The 27,943-nt window shown below is 38.6% G+C and overlaps 1 protein-coding gene across 3 annotated transcripts in view; it reads left to right on the forward strand.

The window, feature by feature from the left end:
* Positions 1 to 27,943, forward strand: part of LOC134223652 (equilibrative nucleoside transporter 1) — a 164,384-nt gene that overhangs the window by 88,436 nt on the left and 48,005 nt on the right. For 2 of the 3 annotated variants that reach the window (XM_062702849.1, XM_062702843.1), the window contains exon 3: positions 18,662 to 18,772. In XM_062702849.1, coding sequence (XP_062558833.1) covers positions 18,662 to 18,772 — 111 coding nt within the window. The remainder of the gene's footprint in view (positions 1 to 18,661; positions 18,773 to 27,943) is intronic. The other variant, XM_062702853.1, reaches the window with a different exon arrangement.

A 27,943-nucleotide genomic window follows, 5' to 3' on the forward strand; every position in this document is an offset into this window, starting at 1 on the left:
TTTAAAATAAAAATTTACAAAATAAGCTGAAAGTTAATTCAACTTTGGAGGAAAACTTTATGAGCGCAATTTTAAGTTTAAATTTTCGCAAGAAATTTACAACTAATTTTATTCCATTGTCTATTATCTTTTGTTAATATCACTAATTTTCTTCTGTGTATACTATACAAGATTTCTGACTTTAGAACTATGCAATGAGTGTTTCTAAATGGTTGATATGAAAATGATAATACCTAACCAATTTGTGTTTTATATCGGTATTGACCTTTCCCGTCAAAAATTTTTAATCGCTTTATCGATTCTTTGGCTTATTTAAGGTCAACTATCCCAAAGAACCCATATTTTTACGGGCATCGAAGTATTTTTAAAATTGAAAACAAAAATCGAAAAAGTGCTGTTTTTTTAGATTGACTCGATTTTGAACGAACATCGGGTGAATTTTTCAGGCCGGTTCACACGTGCAGCACTTTTTCGGTTTTTGTTTTCGATTTTAAAAATAGTTAGAGGCTTCAAAAAATATGGGTTCTTTGGGAAAGTTGACCTTAAATAAGCCAAAGAATTGACTGAGACAATAAAACGAGATACAATTTTTTTTTAACCAAGAGGCCAAATTTCTATGAACTCCCAAATTTAGGTCTTAAATATGTAAAATTTGATATCTATGAAAAGAATCATATTTTCACCATTACTCTGAAATTAAAATTTAGTTGTATGGGTTGGGTGGTTTCAATTATTTTATATACAGACTGACAAAGGCTTAGTTTAGGATTTTGTTTAAATTTCTAAAATTTTCATCAAAACCTAATCTTGTTAAAGTTTTATTAGGAAAACAATTATGAAACACATTATTGAAACTAAGTAATATCAAATGTTGCTATAAATACCCGCGGGAGTGGGAGGTGACAAAATTGGGCTCCGTGTAATACGTGTAATACTAATACGTGATAAAATCGGGGACAGAAAACAACGGGACCTGATAAAATCCGGTCATTACTGTATTTAATTGAACAGATTATCAATGAACATGTTCCGAAGCGCATCGGAAATCTGAAATGAGTTAACAATAGAATGATGCAATTAACAAACATAGTTGAATAAGCTCCGTTTACAATCAGTTTGCGATAGTAGTAACGTTTTTTTTAAATATTCGAACAAGAGGATGAACATTGAAGGAATGTGTAGCGAAATGTTTGAAATCAATTAGGATACAACACGGCATTGGCAGTATGCGATTATTGGTAGCAGCCCTGACAATATTTGCGTTATCCAACAAAAATATACCTCTTCTGCACATAATTTATATTAAAACACAATATTTAAAGTTTGGGCATCCATTTGAATATGTTTTAGCGTAAAAGTAGAAGTTCAGACCCCATTCGATATTGGCAACACGTTCGGAGTATTTATGTTGCCAAAATCGCATGTTTTTGTCTTTCACGTACACAAAGTCCAAAAACGAACTTTTTATAGGAAGCCCGGAGACCCATAGTGTTATATACCGATCGATTCAGCTCGACGAATTGAGGTGATGTCTGTGTGTGTATACAAAAATTCTCACTCATTTTTCAGGCACTCTTCCCTAATCGATTTGTTCGCAACAAGTTGTATTCGACGTGGAATCCTGTCCCATTGTTCCTATTGAAAATTGGCCATATCGGACTATTGGCTCAGATGTTATGGCCAAAATACACAAGCGCGTAAAAATTTCTCACTCATTTTTAGGCACTTATCTTTAACCGATTTGCTCTAAACAAGTTGCATTCGACGCGGAATCCTGTCCCATTGTTCCTATTGAAAATTGGCCATATCAGACTATGGGCTCATTTTTCAGGCACTTATCCTCACGAGAAACTCACGAGAAAGGCTCCATCGCCCCTAGGTGGATTAATCTAGTTTTTTTCATGATACTTTACATTTTTTCACTTTTTGTAACACATTGAAATCTAGGCATTTTTCCTGGAATTTTTACACGCGATTTTTTTTTACGGGGGTCTAACCATTTTTTACGCCAATTTTAAAATCTAAACGTTTTTCCTGGAAAAAATTTTCACGCGATATTTCATACGATGTTTTACGGCAGTTTAAGGGTCTACCCAGCTCTTTTGCGCTGATTTTGAGTTTCACGCGGTTTACAAGCCATTTCAAAAATTAAAAAGGATTAAATGTTTGTGTTGGCAAAATCGAACGTTGTCTAAATTGAATGGTCTGTATTCAGGGCCGGATTTATGGGGGGGCCGGGGAGGCCGTGGCCCCGGGCCCCCACAAATCTTATGTATCAAAACCAACCTTTTTTGTACATTTTGGGGCCCCCACATACCGTCGGCCCCGGGGCCCCCTTCCGGCTAAATCCGGCCCTGTCTGTATTTGAAAAAATATTAGCCGGAACAAATGTGCACCTGCGAGTACCTTGATCTTATTCTTCTTCTTCTCCTTCTTCTTCTTCTTCTTCTTCTTCTTCTTCTTCTTCTTCTTCTAATTGGCATTACATCCCCACACTGGGACAGAGCCGCCTCGCAGCTTACCCGGGCAGAAGCCATAAACAGAATAACAAAACATGATATAGATTTGATTGATATAAGAGATGAAATAACAGACAACAATATCAAAAATTTGCACCGAAATATCTATTAAATATCAATATATGCTATGGATATTAGACCTCTTCATGTTTTCAAAAAGTATCAAAAATTCAACCGGTCAACCCAGCATCACAATTCTTATGCTAAAATAAGTCTCCTGTCAAATTTTCAGCTAATTCGGCTAAAATTTCGAGGTGGCTCAAGTCGATTTAGTATTTTTGGGCTATTTTTAATTTTGGAAAAAATCTAACAAGAGATATAAACGTCGAAAACTATCGCAACAACCTCTATACGGAAGCTTTTGGTGTGCTCTACAAGTCTTGTGAATATTGCGATTCGTTCCGTTCACGTTTTGTCCATGTTAAAGTGATTTTCAAGCTTTTAAGTGCATAAAAATACTGTTTCCCCCAAAAGTCGTTGTTCTACAAAATTCTTGAGTTTATGACAAATGATTGTTAATTTATTATATTATAGTTCCTCTTTTTTCCCTGGAAATTTGAGTAATATAAATGCCCATGTGCGATTTACCGTTAAATTCTTAAAAATCAGAAGCTGAATATTTATCATAAATTTGCACGCTGAGATTTCTTCAAACAAGTTGTTCAAACAAAGAAGCTTCGATTTCACTTGTTACTACAATGCACTCAATGTTAAAAGCATGCAGACATATAATGGATTAAACAAAATTTGGAAATCGATTGTTATAAGCATCAAATATCATATGATTTAATTTATGTTTTGTTCGAACAACTTGCTTGAAGAAATCCTAACGTGCAAATTTATTACAAATGTTCAGCTTCTGATTTTTAAGAATTTAACGGTAAATCGTACATAGGCATTCATATTACTCAAATTTCCAGGAAAAAAAGAGGAATAATAATATAATAAATTAACAATCATTTATCATAAACTCAAGAAATTTGTAGAACAACGACTTTTGGGGGAAACAATATTTGTGTGCACTTAAAAGCTTGAAAATCACTTTAACATGGACAAAACGTGAACGGAACGAATCGCAATGTTCACAAGACTTGTAGAGCACACCAAAAGCTTCCGTATAGAGGTTGTTGCGATAGTTTTCGGCTTTTATATCTCTTGTTAGATTTTTTCCAAAATTAAAAATAGCCCAAAAACACTAAATCGACTTGAGCCACCTCGAAATATTATCCGAATTAGCTGAAAATTTGACAGGAGACTTATTTTAGCATAAGAATTGTGATGCTGGGTTGACCGATTTAATTTTTGATACTTTTTGAAAACATGAAGAGGTCTAATGGATATGAACAAACTAATGGCACATGATATTGATCACTTCTTACAAATAGCATAACTTCATCTTCTCATGATATTTTAGTGCAAATTATTGATATTGTCGTCTGATCTTTTATCTCTTATATCAATCATGTCCATATCTTATTTTGCTATCTTATCAACATTTGATATCATAGCGCTATTTTCGTCTACTCGGGTAGTGTTCATTCAGCACTTCCACAGTTATTAACTGCGAGGTTTCTAAGCCAGGTTACCATTTTTGCATTCGTATGATGATACTTTTATGCCCAGGGAAGTCGAGACAATTTCCAATCCGAAAATTGCCTAGACCGGCACCGGGAATCGAACCCAGCCACCCTCAGTATGGTCTTGCTTTGTAGCCGCGCGTCTTACCGCACGGCTAAGGAGGGCCCCATCGGCGAGATCCTTGATGTTTTTGCTCAAATCGTGTTTTCCTTTTCATTATATATGACGCGACAAATATCAAATATTGCCTACTCTATACACTTGTTTATTGCTTGATTATCTCTAAAAAGAACAGCTATTTGAAATGGAGAACGGTCGTTTAGCTGAAACCCATTTTGCCGAATTTCCTTAGGCCAAACAAACCATAAGGCCGAATAGGTCATCTGGCCAAATGGGTCCTCTGGCCGAATAGGTTATTTGGTCGAATAGGTCATTTGGTCGAACAAGTCTTTCGGCCGAAAAGGGTAAATCCGGGTGAGATGCCACACCTTTTTAAAAATCGATATTTCTCCAAAACAATACGTTAAATTGAAACTCTTCTTATTGTTTTTGATAGTTTAGGGATCCTACTACATTGTGTAGAAGTCATTTGCAAAACAAATAAAATCGGACTGTACTATTTATATTTTAATAAAAAATGACAAATCCGGGGGAGACGCCACACCTCCGGGGAATATCCCGCACGTGGGAAATGTTGGAGAGATGAGATTACAATTTGTTTTTGTCGTTGAACGTACTTTTTCAGAAAAGCATAATGATTTATATTTATATTTCAATCCTAAAATAAATAAAAACAAGAATATAACATACGATTTAGACATATCTAGATCGTAAATCAAGCGCATGCCCTCTAACGGCCTGTATGAACACCATGGGTTGCTATTGGCTTTGTATTGAGCCCGGTTGACATGGTAGATCAGTAGGTCTGTACTTCAGAATGATTTGTAAAACTTAGAATATCCGGTTTGGACATATCTAGATCGTAATTTATACGCATGACCCTAAAGAGCGTGTATGGACTCTATGGGTTGCTATTGGCTTTGTATTGAGCCCAGTTGACGTGGTAAACCAAATAGTCTGTGCTCCAGAATGATTTGGAGAACTTAGAACATCCGAGTTGAAAATATGTGGATCGTGAATCATGCCTGTATGAACCGCATGAGTTGCTATTGGATTTGTATCGAACCCAGTTGTCGTGGTAGATTAATATGCCATTCTGGAGTTGATTTGGAGAACTTAGAACATCCGATTTGGACATATCTAAATCGTAAATTATGCGCATGGCCTCTAAGGGCCTATATGGGCACCATGGGTTGCTTTTGGATTCGTATCAAGCGTAATTGACTTGGTAGACCAAGGCTATTGTCTGCATTCACGATTCATCATCACTGAAATAGTATTAAATTCATTTCTGAGGAAAAACAGCAATAAAATCGTTCATTCGCGATATTAGTGTGCAATTTTCGTCCATATAAAAGTGGCAAACTGACGATCCTTCTTCCGACGATTACAGGATGTAGGTGTGGTCGATCAACAATCTGGTCAGTTTCGGAAAATATATGAGCTGACAATTATTTCGGTATATGAACATGTGAATTTGGCTGAGAAATGCCTGAAATATTGTTAAGTCAAATCCGGGTCAATATGACCCGAACACCGTAAGTGTGAGTTTTTTTATAAGTGTAGGAAGGTTTATAAAGAAACAATAGGATGCTCCTCCCGATCTTTTGCAATATCTTGGTCTTCGTATTTTACATGATTTTCCCACTTAATAATATTATCTCATTAGAGTGCTGATCACCCCGATTTTTTCGCGGGATTTTTTCGATTGTAAGGGATAGATGCCACATCACTATAATTTTTACTCAAAACGTATATTGCTTACAAACATAATCTACAAGATTTTTAGCGGATTCAAATAATGAAATAAACATGTGGATTCGTAAGAATTTTCGCCAAACCGTACAAAAAATGTTTACTTATTATTTTATATATTAAATAGCATAGAAATGTAACGGCCTCCGCGGCATAAGTAAAAATGTTTAACTGTCCTATTACTTTTTTGGCTGATTCTACTTACGTTTTTGTTTTTGCTACAAAAGAGACCCTTTCACATACATTTCCGCCAATAAATCAAGTCTGTTCTACCAGATCTCTAAAGCGCGGCATCTATACCGATGCGGCATCTCACCCGGATTTACCCTATGTCATTTGGCCAAATAGGTTATTTGACGTCTCACTTCTCAATCATCATTTCTTACTTCTCAGTGAAAAACCTCGTTTTGTATACTTTTGTTACATACGTCCTTATGAAACATTATGCTTGAAATGATTTGTTTGTATGATATTACAGGTTTGTTCTATTTCTGAATGTACGATGCCTGCTATGATCTGTCAAGTGACTGAGGTACAGAGCAAAGTGTATATAATTAAGAGTGGCGACATGTGCCGCATTTGACAGGTCTCCTGCACGTTTGGAACACGATTTTGTTTGGGAATGTCAGGTGAATTTTGTTCCAATTCTGACAGTTTCGCCACTCTTAATTACATATATGTACTCTGGTACAGAGGTATGTTAGGCTTGTTCATGTTTATAGTTCAATACCACATATCTCTCCTCTTCTGTAAAAAAAGGCTGACACGACACCTTATACTTAATAAGAAAATATAAAAATTCCTTCATTTGTCATAAGACGAGTTGGTACAATCCCATTTAACTCCACTACTTAATTGTACCTTGACAGATACGTATTTTGACCTCAACAGTAAGTTCGCCTTCAATGTCTCGTACTTGACTGAGTTTCCACGGAGAAGAGACTTGATGTTGCTGAGAGCTTGGAATCTACCGACAGGTACAAACTCGGTTGTTGAATAAAGATCAAAGAAATGGTAGCTCCTGGCTCTTCAAGTTTATACCTAAGCATTCAGCGCAACAAGCGAGTAGTAAATGTACCTAGCTAAATTATTATATCTACGCATAATATAAATAGTGTAAGCTGCGATCATTTTCTTCAAGTCGAGTCAAGTACGAGACACCGAAGACGACCTTACTGTTGAGGTCGAAATACGTATCTGTCAAAGTACAATTAACTGGTGGAATTAAATGGGATTGTACAAACTCGTCTTATGACAAGTGAAGACATTCCACTAAAAAGCTCAACATATTTTTTTTAACTTCCTTCATATTATCTATAATAGCATTACTCTCGTACTATGATGCAAGGGCATCTTGCCAACAAACAATCACTTCAGGCACATCATTGTACTGCGAACGTATTTCGTAATTAAAGAACATTTTGGATACATCATTGTGGAAGCCAAACCTAAATATGGAGAATTATTTTCAATAACATTTTAGCTTGTAATACTGTGTGACTGTGACATTTAGTCAAACAAACAGCAACCAAAACTAGAAACCATATCCGGAATATTGTCGATAAACAGATTATAATCATGGATACTGTCACCGAAATAAAATATTCAGAGCACTTGTGACCTTTGAGATCCACGATAACACCATATTTATTGTGGGCGTTCTACTATCGTGGAGGAATAAAAATCTTTCATGCCAACGTTCCATAACCCATAATTTTGATCATTACGAACCACAATTACACCTTTCTTCTTTCGAGCGTCTCACCAACGCAGAGGAAGAATCTATTGAGTGCAAGCGTCCCACCACGCATAATGGTGATCATTACGATCCAAAATAAATAATTTCTTCTTTCGAGCGTCCCACAAACGCAGAGGAAGAAATTCTCGAATGCAGGCGTCTCACCACGCAGAATTGTGATCATTCCGATCCACAATAACACTGTTCTTCTTGCGGGCGTTCCACCAACCCAAAGGAAGAAACTCTTGAATGTGGGCCACCATGCAGAATTGTGAATATTCCGATCCACATTTACACCATTCTTCTTGCTGCCGTCCCACCAACGCAGAGGAAGAATCTATTGAGAGCGGGCTTCGTCTTATCCATAAAATTTCCAAATTATAGATCAAAAACATTCAAAAAGTACTCAATTTTTTACCAAGTTTAGCAACACTAGCGATCATAAGAACTCACCTAATCGACTTATTGCATTTTAATTACAATTCACCTAATCCACGCGGTGTTGTAGAAAATTTTCTGTCATTCCATTTCACTACACTTAGAGAGAGAGAAATTATAACACATAGTTTTGAATATGAGTCTTGCAAATTATCAATCAACAACAATTTTCATTGGTAAATTCTAGAGTTTCATACTGCTTACTGAATACCACTCCTATATTCTTTAATGATTCTCTCGATTTTACCAAATATTTCACTTTGTGTATATTGGTTATTGCACTTTTATTTAAAAATATTTACTCAAGCTGAATGTTATCATCTTTAATTAAGCATAAATTAGTTTTAGCCAAAAAAAATCAAAAAAAGCACTGGAGTTTTTAGCTAAATGCCAATTTTGCAAACCAACGAAGCAGACTTGGTAGTCATATGGCTACTGCTTCAGCCTCATACGCAGGAGGTCGTGGGTTCATTCCCAGGTCCGTTCCATTCTCCTACTTTATATCTTTCTCTTTATTTCTCATGTTCTAGCAATCGCTAGAACTGGAAATGGACTTCCATACCGTTTCCATTACTATTCCTATACCTTCAACTTGAGTATTCTAACAGTAATCTGATAGAATTGGAAATGAACTATAGAGCTCGTTTCCTACATCCAATTAGAAATTCCATCAGTTACCTTCTCCTATCTATCACATTGGCAGCTCGTTAACCAAGACGGACCTCTGCCTCTCCAACCTTACCCAGAAAATCCAACAAATTCCGCATGAACTCGTGGCAAGTGCAGAGGTATATTCGGCTTGCAGTGGGCGAGTGATTGCATCATCATTTCCTCCCCATTCCCTACATTGACTTGCATTCTGACGTGGCAGGCGCCAGTATGACCTAACAAATGAGATCACCAGTGCTTGTACATTGAAGATGTGTGCTAGTCCCAAGCAAACATCTGTTGGTTCCCTGTGCAAGAACAGCTGATCTGGTCATAATGGAGTAGCAACTACGAGCAGTCAATCAAGCTCAAGCTCAAGCTCAAATGCCAATTTTGCAAACCAACAACACGACCATACTAACAACAGTTTTGATGACTAATTGGCACCCTAGCGTTTAACCAACGAGGCTTACCGAGTTCAATTAATGCTATGAATGCAGAAAAAATGTAGGTTTGCAACGAGTTGCAGACACTGGTTTTGTAATTACGAAAAATGAGCTTTTATATCATAAGTCGCCACCAAAATAGTCCAATGTACTTCACATGATCGTTCTTCTTCTTCTTCTTTTTGGCATTACATCCCCACACTGGGACAGAGCCGCCTCGCAGCTTAGTGTTCATTAAGCACTTCCACAGCTATTAACTGCAAGGTTTCTAAGCCAAGTTACCATTTTGGCATTCGTAAATCATGAGGCTAACACGATGATACTTTTATGCCCACGAAAGTCGAGACAATTTCCAATCCGAAAATAGCCTAGACCGGCACCGGGAATCGAACCCAGGTCTTGCTTTGTAGTCGCGCGTCTTACCGCACAGCTAAGAAGGGCCCCAAAATCACATGATCGTTATTGCCATTAAATCATGTGAATGCCCAACAAACATTAGAAGTTGAAAAAGGGCTTATTTTGCCAAAAATTGACTTCTTCAGCTTGAATACTAGCTTACTCAGCTTAAATTGTTTGTTGGGTGCAGAAAACAATAAGTTTCTTTGTCATAGTTCCCTCGTGAGTGTCAACAATTGCAACTGAATGCCCGAGCCCATAAATCCAATGTGCGTTCCTGAGCGCTAATGTCTCCTCGTAAGGGCCAATCAGTGTCAATAGCTGCCAATAAGTGTGCGTGCGTTCTCCAGAGTATCAGTGAAGGCAACTCATTAGCATTTGCGTAGCATTTGCGGACACTAAGAGGAACTTAGTAAAACTCATTGGCACTCACAAGAACGCAAGAGCCACAAAGGCTCTTGGACAGCCATGTGCACCAAATAAAAAACAAATCACACCGTCGAGTCAAGTAAGAGACACTGAAGACGGCCTTACTGTTGAGGTCGAAATACGTATCTGCCAAAGATACAATAAAGTAGTGGAAATAAATGGAATAGTACAAACTCGTCTTATGACAAGTAAATCTAACAGTCCTGCATAAAATCTTTGTTATAAAGATTCTGCAAAATTTTAATACATAAAGAGTAAACATTTTATACAGATATTATATTAAACTAATACAGAATTGTAAGATTTTTTAACAATTGTATTAACATCTTCCAAATTTATATTTGTATACAGATTTTACAAGTTTCCAATACAGAACATATTAAAATCTGCTATTTGATGGTTGGGTGTGCAAATACGGAAACTAATTAGGTTCCTTATTCACACTCACCGTCAGTTATTTGCACTTACGAGGAAACCAACTAAATCTAACAAGCACTCATTGGGATCCCGAGAACATTTCCAATCAGGATTCTCAAATGTATTAAAATAAATTCACGAGAACTCATTCACACTAATTTTAACTCACTCTCGCGTGGACTCGTGGGCCCTTCTTTGCTCTCACGGATACCCATCATAAGAACTCATGAGCGTACGTACGATGGTAATCACAGAACTTGGGTCCATTACTTACGGGAACTCGTTGGTGCTTATTAACGTTTACGGGAATCAATAAAAGTGTCACAAGCAATGTTGTAACATGTGATCTGAAAGTCATTTGTGATATTAGTGCGTAGTTCGGAAATTTAGACAAGTATTATAATGACATTTTATAACACTGGTCAAAAGCAAGCAAAGAAAATACTGAGCGTATTAGTTTTGGTTAACGATATTTTCATGATTTGAGCGTACAAATTTGTTTGTTATGAAACACAAACAATTCAGGTTAATAAAAGTTGAAAAATAACTAACACACTAATCGATACTAATTATTCCAAAACAACAATCGACACATAACATGATCGTTACTTTGCAATAATTATCGCATAGTTCGAGCTAATGAACTCGAAGCATTCAATGATTAAGGCTTTGCGACTTGAAGTTAACTTCGCTATCATTATACGGATCGCGTAGCAAAACATGTGAATGAAAACAACAGCGCCCGTGCCAGTGCTTGTACTCACAGTAATGAGGTGCTCACATGCTACATGACAATTAAAAATCTATAGTTCCCATCAAGCTGCTATTAGAATCCGAAAGTTTTAAGGACATTTAGTTTTTTTTTTCTATATGAAAACTTTGAAGAACGACTAAATTTTAAACAGAATATTAAAATTTTCACATAAAAAACTATTATGATGAAAACAAATGAAGTCGATCTTGCAAGCAAATGAAACCTGAATCTAGCTTTGTGAAACCGTAGGTTCATAAATTGCCCGGAAACAACGTTGAAAGTTTGGATGTAAAGTACGTGTTGTTTGTACAACTTTCATAAAAAAATAAATGCTCACCACCCATATTGCTTTTATATGCATGTATCATCTATCTTGGTTGTGCAGTGCATTTTACCAGAATCAGAAAGCAACAACACTGCACACACAACATCAAACAGAAATGTGCACTTGGGTTGGGTATTTATTATCGTACGGTTTTCAATTTCACAAACTTGTTTGGCGCACGGGTGGCTTTTTTCCAAGAACTTTTCACCAATTCTGTTTTATACTCTTCATATTTGATTGATAAACGGATTACATTACCCCTGTAGTAAGCAGAACACTGACCTACAACAGTTGTCAAAACTTTGTAATGTTATATATGCGTTTCATCGATATTTTTTTGTTTTGAACGAATTAAATTTATCAATTGAATACTAATTCACTTTATTACTTCTACTAGAATTTCTATTCTAAACTAGAAGGAAGTACTTTTCGAGGTATCTTTCAGATCACATCAACCAACAACTAGTCGGATCTATTTCCCTGCACGGTATATCAGCGGATCGCAATGAAAAATCGCCTGCCTTCTGTTCCGTAACGTAAATTATCCGTTGCTTATTTCGAAGGATGTGTCAGTAGTAATTATGGCGATGATTCTGATTCGTGCCAAAACGAGCCGGAGCGATTCGCTCAACACGACGGCAATGCTAAACATTTCAAATTTAATTAGTCCAATTCATCATAGAGCCAATTTTCATCTTTTCGATTCGAGCGGATGCGAAACTACAGTTTGTTCTGTTTTCATTGAGTGGAACGTCCAATGCTCCCCGAAGTTGCTTGAGTACCCGAGCAGGAGAAAATAACTCAATGATAACTAATTCTGTTATTGATACCTTACTCTGTTGTGAATTTGCCTTGCATTAGAGGTAAAATATCGAACAATAATACCTAAAATTTATATGTAAAATACTTTAGGTTTAGGCATAACTATAGATAGTCGAATATATAGATGAGCGAAGATTAGAAATACTACAATAAGAGATCGGCGAAGACGCCATCTTGTTTCCAATCGAACCGTCAAAAGCGGTTCCAATTCGACTTGTTTACTTTTTGCATCCATAAGAAGCAAGCAAAAAGTTCAAGTGATGCCAGTATTATTTTCACGATTTCATGCATTTTCATACGTTGCCATTTCGCCAGTTTTTCACTCCGCCGGTCTCTGGTTATAGGGTGGCTAGCGAAGATAAATCCTCTGTCTCCAAACGAACTGTCAAACGTGTCTCCAAACGAGCATGACGTCACGATTTCAATGGAAACGTTATAAGGGCTGTGACGTCATATGCACGTGTTCACGGGCAAAAAAATCGACTCAGCCATACTTTCGCTCATCTATAGATTCTACTTTCTATAGGCATAACATGCTTCGATATTTCAATACCAAACGCATCCCAAATTATTATTCGTTTGGTTTTAAAATACCTAAGCATGTTATGCCTAGTAGAGTATTTTACATATTATTTTTTGGTATTATTTTTTCTTGGCATTTTACCTTTTATGCAAGGCAAGTTCATATCAACTTCTGTTATCGAGGTTGACGCTCCTGCTCGGGTCGCTATAAAAAGTGGGGTGGAGCGTGGGACAAAACTGTATGCGAATGCTGGCTGGTTGGGAAATGGATTACAAATTCGAGCTCAATTGGATGGAAATCAACACTCGAGTTTGATGGTCGCCTTTGTATGCTTTATATTTGTGATTTATTGGATTTATTTGGCAGCCGGTGCGGTGTATTTTTGGCAAACGATGAATCAAAACATGAGACGTGCGTTTTGAAAAGTTGTTCAAATAAATTTATGATTGTTTTTCTTTTCGACGTCGATTTTCTTCTAAGTTCTGAGTCGCTGCTTCGCTAGAGGAAATCTCACAACAAATTGTCACTACGAAGGTTTGTAATGTGAGTTGAAGATACATATTATGAATTTGCCTAAATGCCTCGCATTGCAATATCATCTGAGCACAGGATATTATCTGTGCTTGAGCAAAGATATTATCGATATTATCATATTATTGCTAACCAAAAAGCACTCTGAAAAGATATTATCGTTTTTAACGCGCAGTTCGGCGTTCGTTCACGTTACGAAGGCATTGCTACCAGGGGGAGAATCCCTGAACCCCTACCCCGACATGTGCGACATCTGGATTTGGTTCTAAAATGTAAACAACAGTGTTAATTCTCTACCACCTTTTTGTTATGGCGAGGCAATTTTTATGCACACTTTTGTTTTAGATATTTTATCAAAATTAAACACTTAATCATGCAGCAATATAACGATGTGGTATGCTTGAGATACCTGCTTGGTTATAGGGACTCGAAAAAGAATTTATTTGCAGTAAGTAACCGAATAGAAAAATGTTCGCATTAACGATTGCGCCCTAACACCGGTTCTAAGCTTCGACGCAGACTACACGAGCTTTGTTCGCCAGTGACAGGCGTATGAGGCCCTTGGTTGCTACAACAAAAGCAGTTAAAATCTGAGAGTGGAAATGTTTCTCCATACCGAATATTGCAGTTTGTTTACGGAGCAGATGAATAACTATATAAGATCGATATCCCTTAACGTCACTCCTCACGGAATCCAAGTTTCAAAGTGCTCGCGTTTTCAGGGGCACACCACTCGCTACGGAAGCAACTGTCATTTTTATTATTTCACGCATGCTGCGACGAAAACGCGAGCACTTTAAAACTTGGATTCCGTGAGGAGTGACCTTAAATGTCCATTTCCTGAAAAAAAAAATCGTCTGACATATCGTTGATCTAGTTGGCTTTGCAATCACAGATGGAAAGAATGGGAACACCATTTTTTCGGCCTTTGGATTTGTTTTAAATTACCTTCAAAGGATTAGTTATTTGAATCTTCTCATGATGATCAGCTTTTTAAACTTCAAAATATATTGTAAAAGATCTTTTCTCGAGTATTCTGTTATTATTCTTGACTCGTTGTCAATGGATCTTTTTTAACGAATGCGTCCTGAAAAACTTTACCTAATTTTTCAACAATGCTTTCGCCGCAGGACTCTCAATGCAGATATTAAACAAATGATAATTTTCAATTAACTTTGTGGAACATGAAGCCATCTACCTTCCCCTCGCACTCATACAACAGCGATGGTCAATGATCATAACTTCGTATGAATTGATTACCCCTAGATGTAAATTAAAATAATTCGATTTGCAACCACTATTCAATTACTTCGTCATTTATACCCCATCATGAACAACTGCAATAGGTTCTAGTGGTCCTGATGCGAAATACAATTCAATTACACTTCATTGCCCGCATATAGGGGTACGTAAGCCACCCAACGAAAATCGCACATTGCACTTACGAGCAGCACGATTCACATTGGTACGATAAATGTTTGCTCATTGGAACTCGTTTGTTTGCTTGAACTGCATTTGGTCACCGTTAGTTGCACTTGTATAGGCGCTGTGGCAGCCTTTGTAAGGTGCGGATCAGTGTTGAGAAATGTCATTTCGATATTATATATTATAACACTAGTTTCTCCAAAATGTATTTACAATTTCTGATTTTTGATGAACTTAAAACGTTTGAATGATCTTAAAACATTCTAAATACAAAGTATTGAACATGAGAGTGATTTCCCAACACGGTACTTACTTAACAAGAGGCTACCGACTTAGCGACACCCTCATAAGTACCATGGAGTTAGATATTGAGGAGGGTATTCACTGGTTCATGATTTGCCTAAAACTGGCAGTGTGACCATGACCATGGTAAATTTTACGACGTAACAACACGTGAAGGTGTTTACCCGAGTGATGTAGGGGAAGATATTTTCGTTTGGTCAATGGCGTTGTGCTTACTGTCTCATGACGATCACAATCTTCAATACGACATTAATGCCATTTAAAAAAAAATTGGCTCTCAAACTGTCAAAATTACATTTTTCAATACTGACTAGTGCGGATACATTTATTGGAAGTGTTTGCAATTTTGCAGTGCGCGCTAAGGAGAACAAAATATATATGTGGCATACAGAATAAGTTATGTTTAATATAAATAATCAAATACACTTATTAGGTTTGACTTAGTCAACGTGTTGACTTTTTAGTAGAGTTCGGTACCTTGCTGTTAAAATTACGTATCTGTTAAAATTACAATCAAGTGGTTGAATTAAATGGGATAGTACGAACTCGTCTTTTATGGCAAGTCTCTGTTGTGTTTAGTGTCTGTTGGGATTACCTGAGGAACAACCAGCAGGAATTCGTAATATTGGTGTTTTTCTCAAGACGCATAATAACATTCTGGCCCTTATAACCGTTTCGACCATATGGAATTTGGCGTGTTATTCAGTCAAGTGGCCCTCGAACAAATGGCTCTCCGCCGAAAGACTTTCGGCCAATCGACGAAGAGCGCCGTTTGGTCGAAAACCATTTCCCGAAGGCCGCATAGCCGTTTATGTCATTCAGCCGAAGATGCCGTTCGAAAGAAGTGGGCCATTTGGCAGAAAATTTGATTTGACCGAAAGGGACATACGACCGCAAATGTAGTTTGGCCGAATGAGTAATTTCACAGAAAATGATGAAAAGTGGGAGATAAAGCTCACCAATTCCGCTGATTGCTACTAGTTGCGATAACCAAAGCTTTAGCAAATGGAGTTTTGCATACAGTGCAGCCAATATCAAATTTCGACGGGGTGCAGAATCCAATAAACAAAGGACTTTTCCGCAGGTTTCCGTGAGGCCCGATCCACGACGGATCATATGTTTACCCTGAGATAAATCCTTGATAAATTCCGGGAGTACAACTGGCAGACAATCTGTTTATTGATTTCAGGGCGGCGTGCGGTTGAGTTAAACGGAATGAATTATGGCAAATTATGCTAGAACATGGTTTTCCGGCGAAACTGATATGTACGCCTAATTCGTACAACGTTGGACGGATCGAAATCAAGTGTAAGCGTTGTGGATAAAATATCGACATCAATTGTTACCTTAGATGACTTGAAGCAGGGTGATGCACTCTCGAATCTACTGTCCAAAATAGCGCTCGAGGAAGCGATTAGCTGGTGTGCAAAGAAGCGGTACCATTATCACATGATCGGGATTGATCGCCGTGGCGTGGAAGAGAATTGGACTAACGTCCCGTAGTCTACAAACGAAAACAAAACTCGCGCTGTATACTACTCTGATTCTTCCGGTGGCTTTATACAGCCATGAAACATGGACGTTAAAGGAAGCTGATCGGAGGGCTTTCGGAGTGTTTGAGCGTAAGGTGCTGCGAATAATATGCGAACAGGTATATGAATTGCTGGATATTATTAAGCTTATACAACGCGTTAGACTACGGTGGGATGGACACGTTGTTCGTATGCCGGAAGAACGTCAAGCGAAGATAATATTTAGTAGAGAACCCGGAAGAGGCCGCAGGCTTCGTGGAAAGCCGCGTACGCGATGGCTTTTTGCAGATGAAGAGGACCTGAGGGCGCTCAATGTTCAGGGCGACTGGAAGCGATTGGCCCTGGATCGAGTCCGGTGAAGAAGGATACTCTATTCGGCGAAGGTTCATCGAAGAGCTGTACTCCATCAAGTATCAAGTATATTATAAGGCTAACACGATTATAATTTTATGCCCAGGGAAATCGAGACAATTTCCAATTCGACCGGCATCGAACCCTACCACTCTCAGCATGGTCTTGCTTTGTAGCCGCGCGTTTTACCGCTAGGCTAAGGAGGAACTCAACGTATATTTTAGGTAAATTACCAAAAAATTGTCTTACCTCATATCTCCGCTGCTGATTATTCGAATATTTTACCTTTACACATGACAATAGTTGGTCAGAATTAGCAACCCTATAACTGGAGACCGACGGAGTGAAAAACTGTCGAAATGGCAACATCTGAAAATGCATGAAATCAAGAAAATAATACTGGCAGCACTTGAAATTTTTGCTTCTTATGGATGCAAAATGCAAACAAGTCAAATTGGAACCGCTTTTGACGGTTCGATTAGAAACAAGATGGCGTCTTCGCCGATCTTATTCTAGTATTTCTATTCAGAATAGCTGTCAAACTAATGCAGTGCTGCTAGTTTATCTTTTGTTATCACTCGAAAACGCACTCTTGCCCTACTCTAAGCTACTGTAAATGGGATTTTATTCCGAAACTTATCCCCTAATTGATGATTATTTTTGTACGTTTGTGCAGCCGCCTCACCGATGAGAGGGCGCGAGAATTTCATTCGGTTCAGCATTATAAATCATAACTGAATTTATGGAATCTAATTTAATAATTGAACTTGAACCTTGCGATACCGGCCATTCCATTCCAACCGGCGGTGCGCCGGCATTTTTTGGTTTGAGCAAAGAATGCATTAGCTAGCCCCATAATATAGATCAGCTTGCACAATGGGTCAGCGGCAGAGTGGGAAACAGTCAGCGATGTTTGTTGTTGGGTGTCGAGCAATCTGATAAAGTTTTTAAAAAGCGAAAGGTCTGAGCACTTTTGTTATATTTGAAAGGAAGAGTCAAGCTGAATATGATATGTAGATTAGTCGAAGCAAATAGCTGTATCATGTCGCGTCATAGCTATTGTTGATTGATTCAATGAGCTGTCTCACGTGTCTTTGAGACGCTGGGAATATTTACTTTCAGCCTGAATAACTGTGCGATGTGGGAATGTGTTAATCGCGGATAATTATGAACTGGCACAGATCGGATATGGGGTCTTACGTAGCACAGCGGTAAGATGCGCGGCCACAATGAGGACCATGCTGAAGATGATCGAGTTCGAATTCCGATGCAGTTTAAAAAGTTTTATTGATTTCTCTTGAGTATGAAGAATTTGTCATACAGTCCGCATGTTGTACGATCAAATGATAACTTGGCTTAGAAAACTCACAGTTCATTACTGTGGAAGTGCCTAATTAATACGAAATAGCAAGGCTGCAGTTATGGGATGTGGTGCAGTCATCTTGGATGAAACGTAAATGCAAACCGCATTGGAAACTTCTACGAAATATAACCACAGCCTTTAAAAACAGCTGAAATACGATTACGGGTTTCAATCCAACAAATGATATTATTTATTCCAATAAACACAACTAATTCATCTTTTATTTTTCTCAATTTCTGTTTCCCCACCAGGCCCGAATAATGACACAGAAAAATCACCGTTCCTCCCCACGCAGCCGGTTCGGCTTACACCGGCGTGGGAGGAGAACAATCTGCCCAACGATGAGCTCAACTTCAAAGGTAAGTGTAATCCGAGTGCTGATTGATGAGCTCTCCCTATCACACATTTTCACATATACCCGTCTATCATGGGGATGGTGAGGTAGATATCAGTGAAGATGGGAATTTTATTGATTGACTATTTAAGATAAATGAGTTATGATATTTCAAATAGGTTATGGAATTTGATATAGGAAAAATGATGGCTTCTATTATTCTCATATCTGTTTATATTAGTGATGAACTTAATTATTTATATATAATTTATAAAATCACTTTAAAAAGAATAAAAAAATATATAAAAATGAAATGGCCTGTGTTCGTATATTAGATACGTTTTCGACGAGTTTATATGATATTTTCCAATGCGAAAATCACGAATAAAGTGGAGTAAATCACTAAAACCTGAAATTTTGCATAGGCAGTTCACAACGCGCATTTTCGCCTATTGTGCAGACATCATCTGCTGGGTCAACTAGTTGAATATTAGTTATTATTGTCGGCGTAGCACCAACTTAGAATTCGGAAGTCCGGACTTCCGAACCGAACTTTCTTCCGAAGTTTTATCTGTCAAACTAATGGATGCGTTGTTTAGCGCATCTTTAGGGGAATCCAGCGCACTACTTCCGAAGTTGGGAAAGTTGCCTATATCTGGAGAAAAATCCAACTTCGGTATAAAAAGCGGTATAGATTTATTCCGGATACACAATATTCCCGTAAGGAGCTGACTCAGTTTTGTTATTGAATTATTACTGGATTATTTATCAAAACATTTTTGTTTTGATGTGAGTAATTCATGAAATCTTCCGTGTGGTTTGTCCAGTGTAGCATTGCTAGTACTTGTATTACAAGCAAAATCGCTTTGTTCTATAGCTTTGATATTTGATTTAAATTTGTTTTAGAATGAATTTGTAGCAGACTTGGATTTGAATTTAATTCGGATCAAAATTGCATTGATTTATATCGAATTTCGTACGGAATCGAATTGTATTAAGTTTGGAATGCGATTAAATATGGGTTATATTATTTATATTTTGAATCAATTCGAATTGGAGTTGAAATTAATTGGATTGAATCCAAACATAGATTAGATTTAATATTATTTTGCTTATGATTTCCTTTCTGGATAAGATTTAAATTGAATTTGTATCAGCTTAAATTCAATCTGGGTAAGTTTTCAAGGGGATTTTTATTGACACTAGGCTTAGAATAAATGTATACCGAATTTTGAATGGTTTTGGGTTTGATTGGATAAGATTTTGGTTCGATTGGATTTCGATTGAATTTAATTTAAATTGCTGTTTGACACGGTTTGGATTCAAACTGTATTTGTATTGGAAATGAGATTGATTAGAATTAGGTTTGGATTGGATTCGGATAAAATTATAAATTGTATTGAATTGGACATAGATTAAATATACTTTGGCTTTGAATAATATTTGAATGAATTGGTATCATATTTGAATTACGATTCTATTTGGATCGGTTTTTGATTGGAGTTGGCTTGATCTCTTATAGAGTTCGGACTGAATTGAATATGGATTGGATTAGGTTTGAGTTGGATTGAGTTAGAATTGGATATGTTTTGGGTTCGGATTAATTTTAATTTTTTATTATATTTTGTATAGTACATCACTAAACGGATTTGCACTGGATTTGACTTGGACTCAAATAGTATTTGGATTTGTTTCGTATTGGATTTGTTGGATTGGTTTTAGATTGCACAAAGATGAAATTGGGAATGGATTTGAATTGGATTTTTATTGAATTTGTATTGGATATGGATTAATTTTGGATTGGATTGTTTTGGATTTGCATTGGATTTGGCTTGGACTAGAATTGGGTTCGGATTGATTTGAATTTGGATTTGATTCAGATTAGATTTCAATTTAAATTGGGCTTGGAATTGGAATCAATCTGAAATCGATTAGGATTTAATTTTGATGGAACTGGATTTGGATTCCATTTGAATTAATTTAGCATTGGATTAGAGTTGGATTAGTTTTTGTTTGGATTTTGGATTCGATTCTAACTGAATGTGAGTTATATTGGATTTGATAAACAATTTAAATTCACAAACAGAAGCATTAATCTCAAACCTAGACGTAACGAATATGTTTTTGGCGTGACATCAAATGAACCGTTTGTTTGAGAAACTGCATATGTAACATTTTTGGCCAAAATGAGATTTTTATATATTCTGAATCGTCGTCCAAAAATACGTATTGTGGCAAAAAATACGAAAAAAAAAAATTTTGTTCAGGAATGTATGAATTTTTTTTTCGTTTGTTTGAGAAACTACATATGTCCATGTACTTTGAAGAGCAATTGTGGAGTACTACTTACATTTTTTGCACTGAAAGTGCGCCAGGGTGTTGAGTTTTGCCAAAAACTATTGATCTGTATCGAAGAAATCGAAAGATTCGGTGCCAATTTGTTCAAAAACAGGGGTGGCATTGCGCATCTCGATTCGAACGAAATTCTATCGAGTCGAACATGTTTGGCATTACGGCTTTCGATTCGATCTCGAAAACGACTCATCGTTCGAGTATGCTCGAGAAGGTACAAGAATAACGAGATGTTTTGGCATTATCGATGCTCGATAGCACACTGGAAAACGACTCAAGTCGAATGAAAAACACTCGTCACCTTTATAGCTTTCGAATGTTGTTCGAAAGTCATTTTTTGCTGAAAGTTTTTTAATTATATTTAATATTGTTTCTCTACGGGAAGAGAATAAATGTTTCATTATTGAATTTTAAAGGAAAGAATGTCATTAGTAGACCTACTTTTATAGTTTCCAGACAATATACAATCTCTAATTATCCCGAAATCCGCGTAAAAAAGACCTCAACTCAACAAAAACGATTTTTTTTACCATTATCACGTATTTCTTGACGCTTTCGATAAACTGCGTGAAAAAGCTATGGGGAAAATTTACGTAAAAATAGTTGCGTTAAATAAATAAAACGTGCAAGAGATGACTCAAGTGCATTTAAGAAAAACACATGGAAACATCAAAGCAATTTATCATCGAATCCTTCTTTAGCATTAAATTATTTAGCTCAAAATTGGATGTGTGGCATAAACTCGAATAAACATAAAACTTATAGTTTGTGTCGAAACAATATCTCAAAAACATATCGTGTCGGCATAATGTTTAAATCGGTTGCAACTGCTCAATAAATAATCTTGCTCTTTATAGTCATTGAGTCATTAGTCATTACTTATTGATAAATTAACTGCCAATTCATGCCCTGAAAGATGCCTTTCCAACAGGCAACATGCTACACAGAGATGTAATTATCTCTTATTCTCTCTGATTACTCACATTCGCCATGCGCTAGAGGTTGTCTCTCCAGCGGGCGGCATACTAAACACGGAGACAGCTATCTCTTATTCTCTCTGTTTACATTTCGTTTGACAGAACATACTCGATTGAGCTAGTACACCACCATTCGAAATCTTGTACTGCGACTGAATGAAGTCGAACGAAATACATAATGCCGCAATTTTTTCGAAACGAATGCAAAAACGTACGAATCGAGTGATTCGATTCGAGATGCGCAATGCCACCCAAGTTTTTTGTTGTTTTCTCGAAATAGTGTAAAATGGACTTATGCAGTTTCTCAAACAAATGATTCAAATATACCTCTATTACCAAAATAGTCCACTCTATGGGTGTTTTGAAGAGACAACGCAGTAGTGCCGCGGTGTCACAAGAGGCAAGCAATGTATAGTAGGGTACACACTTAAAATAGATTTCGCTGTTCGGTATTTTTTTCGACGAAAAACTACGGTAAACCAATAAAATTACAGTAAGTTCGGTTAACAAGATTAATTTTACCGAATATCAGTAAAATTTTACCGAACGAATTGTAATTCCAAAATGATTTGACAGAGTTCGGTAGTTGAAATTGCAGTTTGTTCTGTAAAATCGTATTTTCGCCGTACATTGTAGAATAATTACCGAACAAACTGCAAAACAAATTATGTATTACAAATCTACGGTAAAGCGATAAACTGTCAAAGCCATTTTTTTTTTGACACTTTGTTGTTTCGAATTTTCCAACAGTTTCAGTAGGATTTCTAAAAAACTTGTTAATATGTTAAGAGGCAAATAATAACAGGTATGTTTACTACCGCTAACCGCAAGTCGAGCACATCTGTATAAGGACGCCATATACAGATGTGCTCGACTTGCGGTTAGCGGCAGTTTAGTTCTTCGACACTTCACTTTTTTTCAGCTTTCTGCGTCTTTTATTTCAGTTCGATGCGGTATCTTCTGATGCGTAGATTCCTCTAAATTTCGATGATGGAGGATTGATAAAAGTTTAAAAACAGCCTAAAAAGATGGCACATTCCGCAATGAAACGACAAAACACACGATTAGCCGTGTTTTCCGGATCTTTCGGTTCGGAAAAACTTGTGTCTATCCACCCTATTGATGGAAGAAAACAAATAAATAAAAATCATGTTTTAAATCCGTATTCTCAAATTTTTTGTTATGATTACTACTGAAAGCATTAAGCATTAATATTTTCATTTAAAACGGAAAAGGTACCGTGCGTTCGGTAATTTTGATTTTCAAATTACTGAACGGTACGGTAGATTTTGACAGATCATCACAAAATAAAACTACCGAACGTTCAGTATTTTTTTTCGTTTACCGAACTGATTACCGTACGTTCAGCTGTTGAAAGTTCGGTAAAAAATTACCGTATACTGTAAAATATTCTAAGTGTGTAGTGAGCTAATTCCCGTCGTAGTATGCACTGCATGGTTTTCAAATCCAATGTAAACGCTAACCTAACTACTGACTCAAATTAATTTACATGTAAAATGTATTTTAGAGTTCCTGTTCACGTCCATGATAGTTTTTATTCGTCCAAACCAATATTCGGTGGATTGCTGTCAAATGAATCTGATGAATCTGTTGGTATTGGTGTGTGATTTCAACAAGTACACCTAGAACTATTTTTTATGCGGTGCATATGCACCGTGTTAAATCAAAATGACATAAATGTATTTAATATTGGCATGTACTGAGTATGTTTTGTGTCCATTGTGAAAAACAGAATAGAATATGTGAATGGACGATGTTCTTGGTTATCCAAGAAATCCCTGAAGTGAGGGCTACAGATCTACATGCGTAACCAATCATCTACAGGCCTGCTTTGAATATGTAATATGCCCATTGTGGTACATATGATAGAATATGCGTAAGGAAGATGTTCGCGGTTACCAAAAAAAACCCTGAAGATACGCGTGTAGGTTGGAAGGCCATACTCCAGGAATTTTCTTGAATGACCAAGATCATATGCCTTACTCCAAGATCGAAAGGCCTTACTCCATGGATTCCTAGGATGACTAGAACTTATACTGTCTACAATATATTTTCTCTGTACCACAAGAAGCGGGTACCATATTTAAATCAGCACTACAGATCTTTGTTCACGAGTGTAGTACTCAAGCATTTTATTCCAGAAAATTCTTGAATAACTGGACGAACTATTTGCGACCTCTTGCATAATAACTATCATGTCCGTCAATTTCTAAAGTCGTAAACAAGTTTGCTTTTTGTTCCAGTTCAAAAAATTTCCCAGTACAATCCCATTAAATTCGCATAAAAAAGGTTTGGTTGTACTTCTTCTAAAAAATAAAATCTCCAAAGTTTGGAAAAAAAAAGTTTCTTTAAACGTCTTTCGGGAGTTTGTTTTCGAATAATCTTACCATTCAGTGAAAGATATTCCTTTAATTTAGTGCATAGCGGAGGGTGAGAAAGTGTTGTGAAAGTTTTTGAAATACATCGATTTTGATAACGATGTTACGCGGGCTTGCTTGGAGTGGAAGCGGTTGGATTTTCCTTCGTCGCACGGAAAAGGTAGGTAATGTTGCAAATATACTGAATCGTGAAGTTTGTTTGAAGAGTTTTTCAATGAAAGTAACACCGGAATGTGGCTGGAATGATAGTGTACACTTCTTTCTATCTCACCAGGTGATAATTTCGTAGATTTAAATGATCAATCGCGAATATTCAGTGAATTAGAATTTAATATGACGGGAATTAGCGCCATGGACGAATTAGCGCATGACCTTAAAGAGACATTTTGAGGGGTGCTTAAACGTATGATTCATTATGCATGGTCGGGGTTCTGTCATACCGCACCAAGCGGCTTTTTGACTGTTATTATTTATTCAGACTAAGGCCGAAGTGGCCTGTGCGGTATATAAGAGTCTTCTCCATTCGGCTCGGTCCATGGCTACACGTCGCCAACCACGCAGTCTACGGAGGGTCCGCAAGTCATCTTCCACCTGATCGATCCACCTTGCCCACTGTGCACTTCGCCTTCTTGTGCCCGTCGGATCGTTGTCGTGAACCATTTTCACCGGGTTACTGTCCGACATTCTGGCTACGTGCCCGGCCCACCGCAGTCGTCCGATTTTCGCGGTGTGAACGATGGATGGTTCTCCCAACAGCTGATGCAATTCGTGGTTCATTCGCCTCCTCCACGTACCGTCCGCCATCTGCACTCCACCATAGATGGTACGCAGCACTTTCCTTTCGAAAACTCCAAGTGCGCGTTGGTCCTCCACGAGCATCGTCCAGGTCTCGTGTCCGTAGAGGACTACCGGTCTAATTAGCGTTTTGTAGATTGTCAGTTTGGTACGGCGGCGAACTCTATTCGATCGGAGCGTCTTGCGGAGTCCAAAGTACGTACGATTTCCAGCCACTATGCGTCTCCGAATTTCTCTGCTGGTGTCATTTTCGGCAGTCACCAGTGAGCCCAAGTACACAAATTCTTCTACCACCTCGATTTCGTCACCACCTCGCGGTGGGTGGCTCACATTGTCTTCTCTTGAACCTCTGCCTATCATGTACTTCGTCTTCGACGTGTTGATGACTAGTCCGATCCGCTTAGCTTCCCTCTTCAGTCTGATGTAGGCTTCCTCCATCTTCTCAAAGTTACGTGCCATAATATCTATGTCGTCGGCGAAACCAAATAGCTGGACGGACTTATTGAAAATTGTACCACTCGTGTTAATCCCTGCTCTTCGTATTACCCCTTCCAAAGCGATGTTGAATAGCAAACACGAAAGACCAGCACCTTGCCGTAACCCTCTGCGGGTTTCGAAGGGACTCCATCGTCGCTTTGATCAACCGTGTCAGTTTACCCGGAAAACCGTGTTCGTGCATTAGCTGCCATAGCTGGTCCCGATCGATTGTATCATATGCGGCTTTGAAGTCGATGAATAGATGATGTGTGGGCACGTTGTATTCGCGGCATTTCTGCAGTACTTGGCGAATGGCGAACACCTGGTCCGTGGTGGAGCGTTCGCCCATAAAACCCGCCTGGTACTGCCCCACGAACTCCCTTGCAGTTGGTGCTAGTCGACGGCATAAAATTTGGGAGAGTACCTTGTAGGCAGCGTTCAGCAATGTGATTGCGCGGTAGTTGCTACAATCCAGCTTATCGCCCTTTTTGTAGATGGGACACACGACACCTTCCATCCACTCCTGCGGCAAAACTTCCTCCTCCCAAATCTTGGTAATGACCCAGTGCAGCGCTCTAGCCAGTGCCTCACCACCGTGTTAAAATAGCTCTCCTGGTAGTTGGTCAACCCCAGGGGCTTTGTTGTTCTTCAGCCGGCCAATCTCCTCCTGGATTTCCTGGAGATCCGGAGCCGGTAGAATTATGTCCTGCGCGCGTTCTCCCAGGTCCATCACCATACCGCCATCTTCGTCTGCCACATCGCCATTCAGGTGTTCTTCGTAGTGCTGCCGCCACCTTTGGATCACCTCACGCTCGTTCGTAAGAAGGTTCCCGTTTATGCCCTTACACATATCAGGCTGTGGCACGTGGCCCTTACGTGAACGGTTTAACTTCTCATAGAACTTTCGTGTGTTATTAGCGCGGTACAGTTGCTCCGTTTCTTCACGGTCTCGATCTTCCTGCTGGCGCTTTTTCCTCCGGAAAATCGAGTTTTGTCTGTTCCGCGCCTGTTTATATCGTGCCTCGTTCGCCCTCGTGCGGTGTTGCAGCAATCTCGCCCATGCTGCATTCTTCTCTTCCACTAACTGCTCACATTCGCCGTCATACCAGTCGTTTCTCTGATCCGGGGCACCGTGCCAAGTGCAGCGGTTGCGGTGCTACCAATGGCGGATCGAATATCTCTCCAGCCATCTTCAAGAGACGCTGCGCCTAGCTGCTCTTCCGTTGGAAGTGCCACTTCCAGCTGCTGCGCGTATTCTTGGGCTAGTCTACCGTCTTGTAGCCGCCCAATGTTAAGCCGCGGCGTCCGACTTCGACGCGTGTTGTACACCGTCGAGAGTTTTGAGCGCAGGCATACTGCAACGAGGTAGTGGTCGGATGCAATATTCGCACTGCGGTAAGTGCGGACATTCGTGATGTCGGAGAAGAATTTACCGTCGGTTAGAACGTGATCGATTTGGTTTTCCGTTTCTTGGTTAGGTGATCTCCATGTGGCCTTGTGGATATTTTTGCGGGGAAAGAAGGTGCTTCGGACTACCATTCCGCGGGAGGCTGCAAAGTTTATGCATCGTTGGCCGTTGTCATTCGATACGGTGTGCAGACTATGCGGTCCGATGACCGGTCTATACATTTCCTCCCTTCCTACCTGAGCGTTCATGTCACCGATGACGATTTTAACGTCCCGCAGTGGGCATCCATCGTATGTCTGCTCCAGTTGTGCGTAGAACGCTTCTTTCTCGTCGTCGGGTCTCCCTTCGTGTGGGCAGTGCACGTTGATGATGCTATAGTTGAAGAAACGGCCTTTAATCCTCAGCTTGCACATCCTTGCGTTGATTGGCTGCCACCCAATCACGCGTTGGCGCATCTTACCCAGCACTATGAAGCCGGTTCCCAGCTCGTTGGTGGTGCCACAGCTTTGGTAGAAGGTAGCCGCTCGATGCCCGCTTTTCCACACTTTCTGTCCTGTCCAGCAAATCTCCTGCAGCGCCACGACGTCGAAGTTGCGGGGATGTAATTCATCGTAGATCATCCTGTCGCAACCTGCGAAACCTAGCGACTTGCAATTCCATGTTCCAAGCTTCCAATCGTGATCCTGTATTCGTCGCCTAGGTCTTTGCCGATTATATCGAGTCGTATTATCTCTTATATTGTTCGTAATGATTGGTTTTCTAGGCGGCTTATTGGGCCTGCGCAAACC

Source organism: Armigeres subalbatus, chromosome 1 (genome assembly GCF_024139115.2).
Source record: "Armigeres subalbatus isolate Guangzhou_Male chromosome 1, GZ_Asu_2, whole genome shotgun sequence".
NCBI classification, from domain to species: domain Eukaryota; kingdom Metazoa; phylum Arthropoda; class Insecta; order Diptera; family Culicidae; genus Armigeres; species Armigeres subalbatus.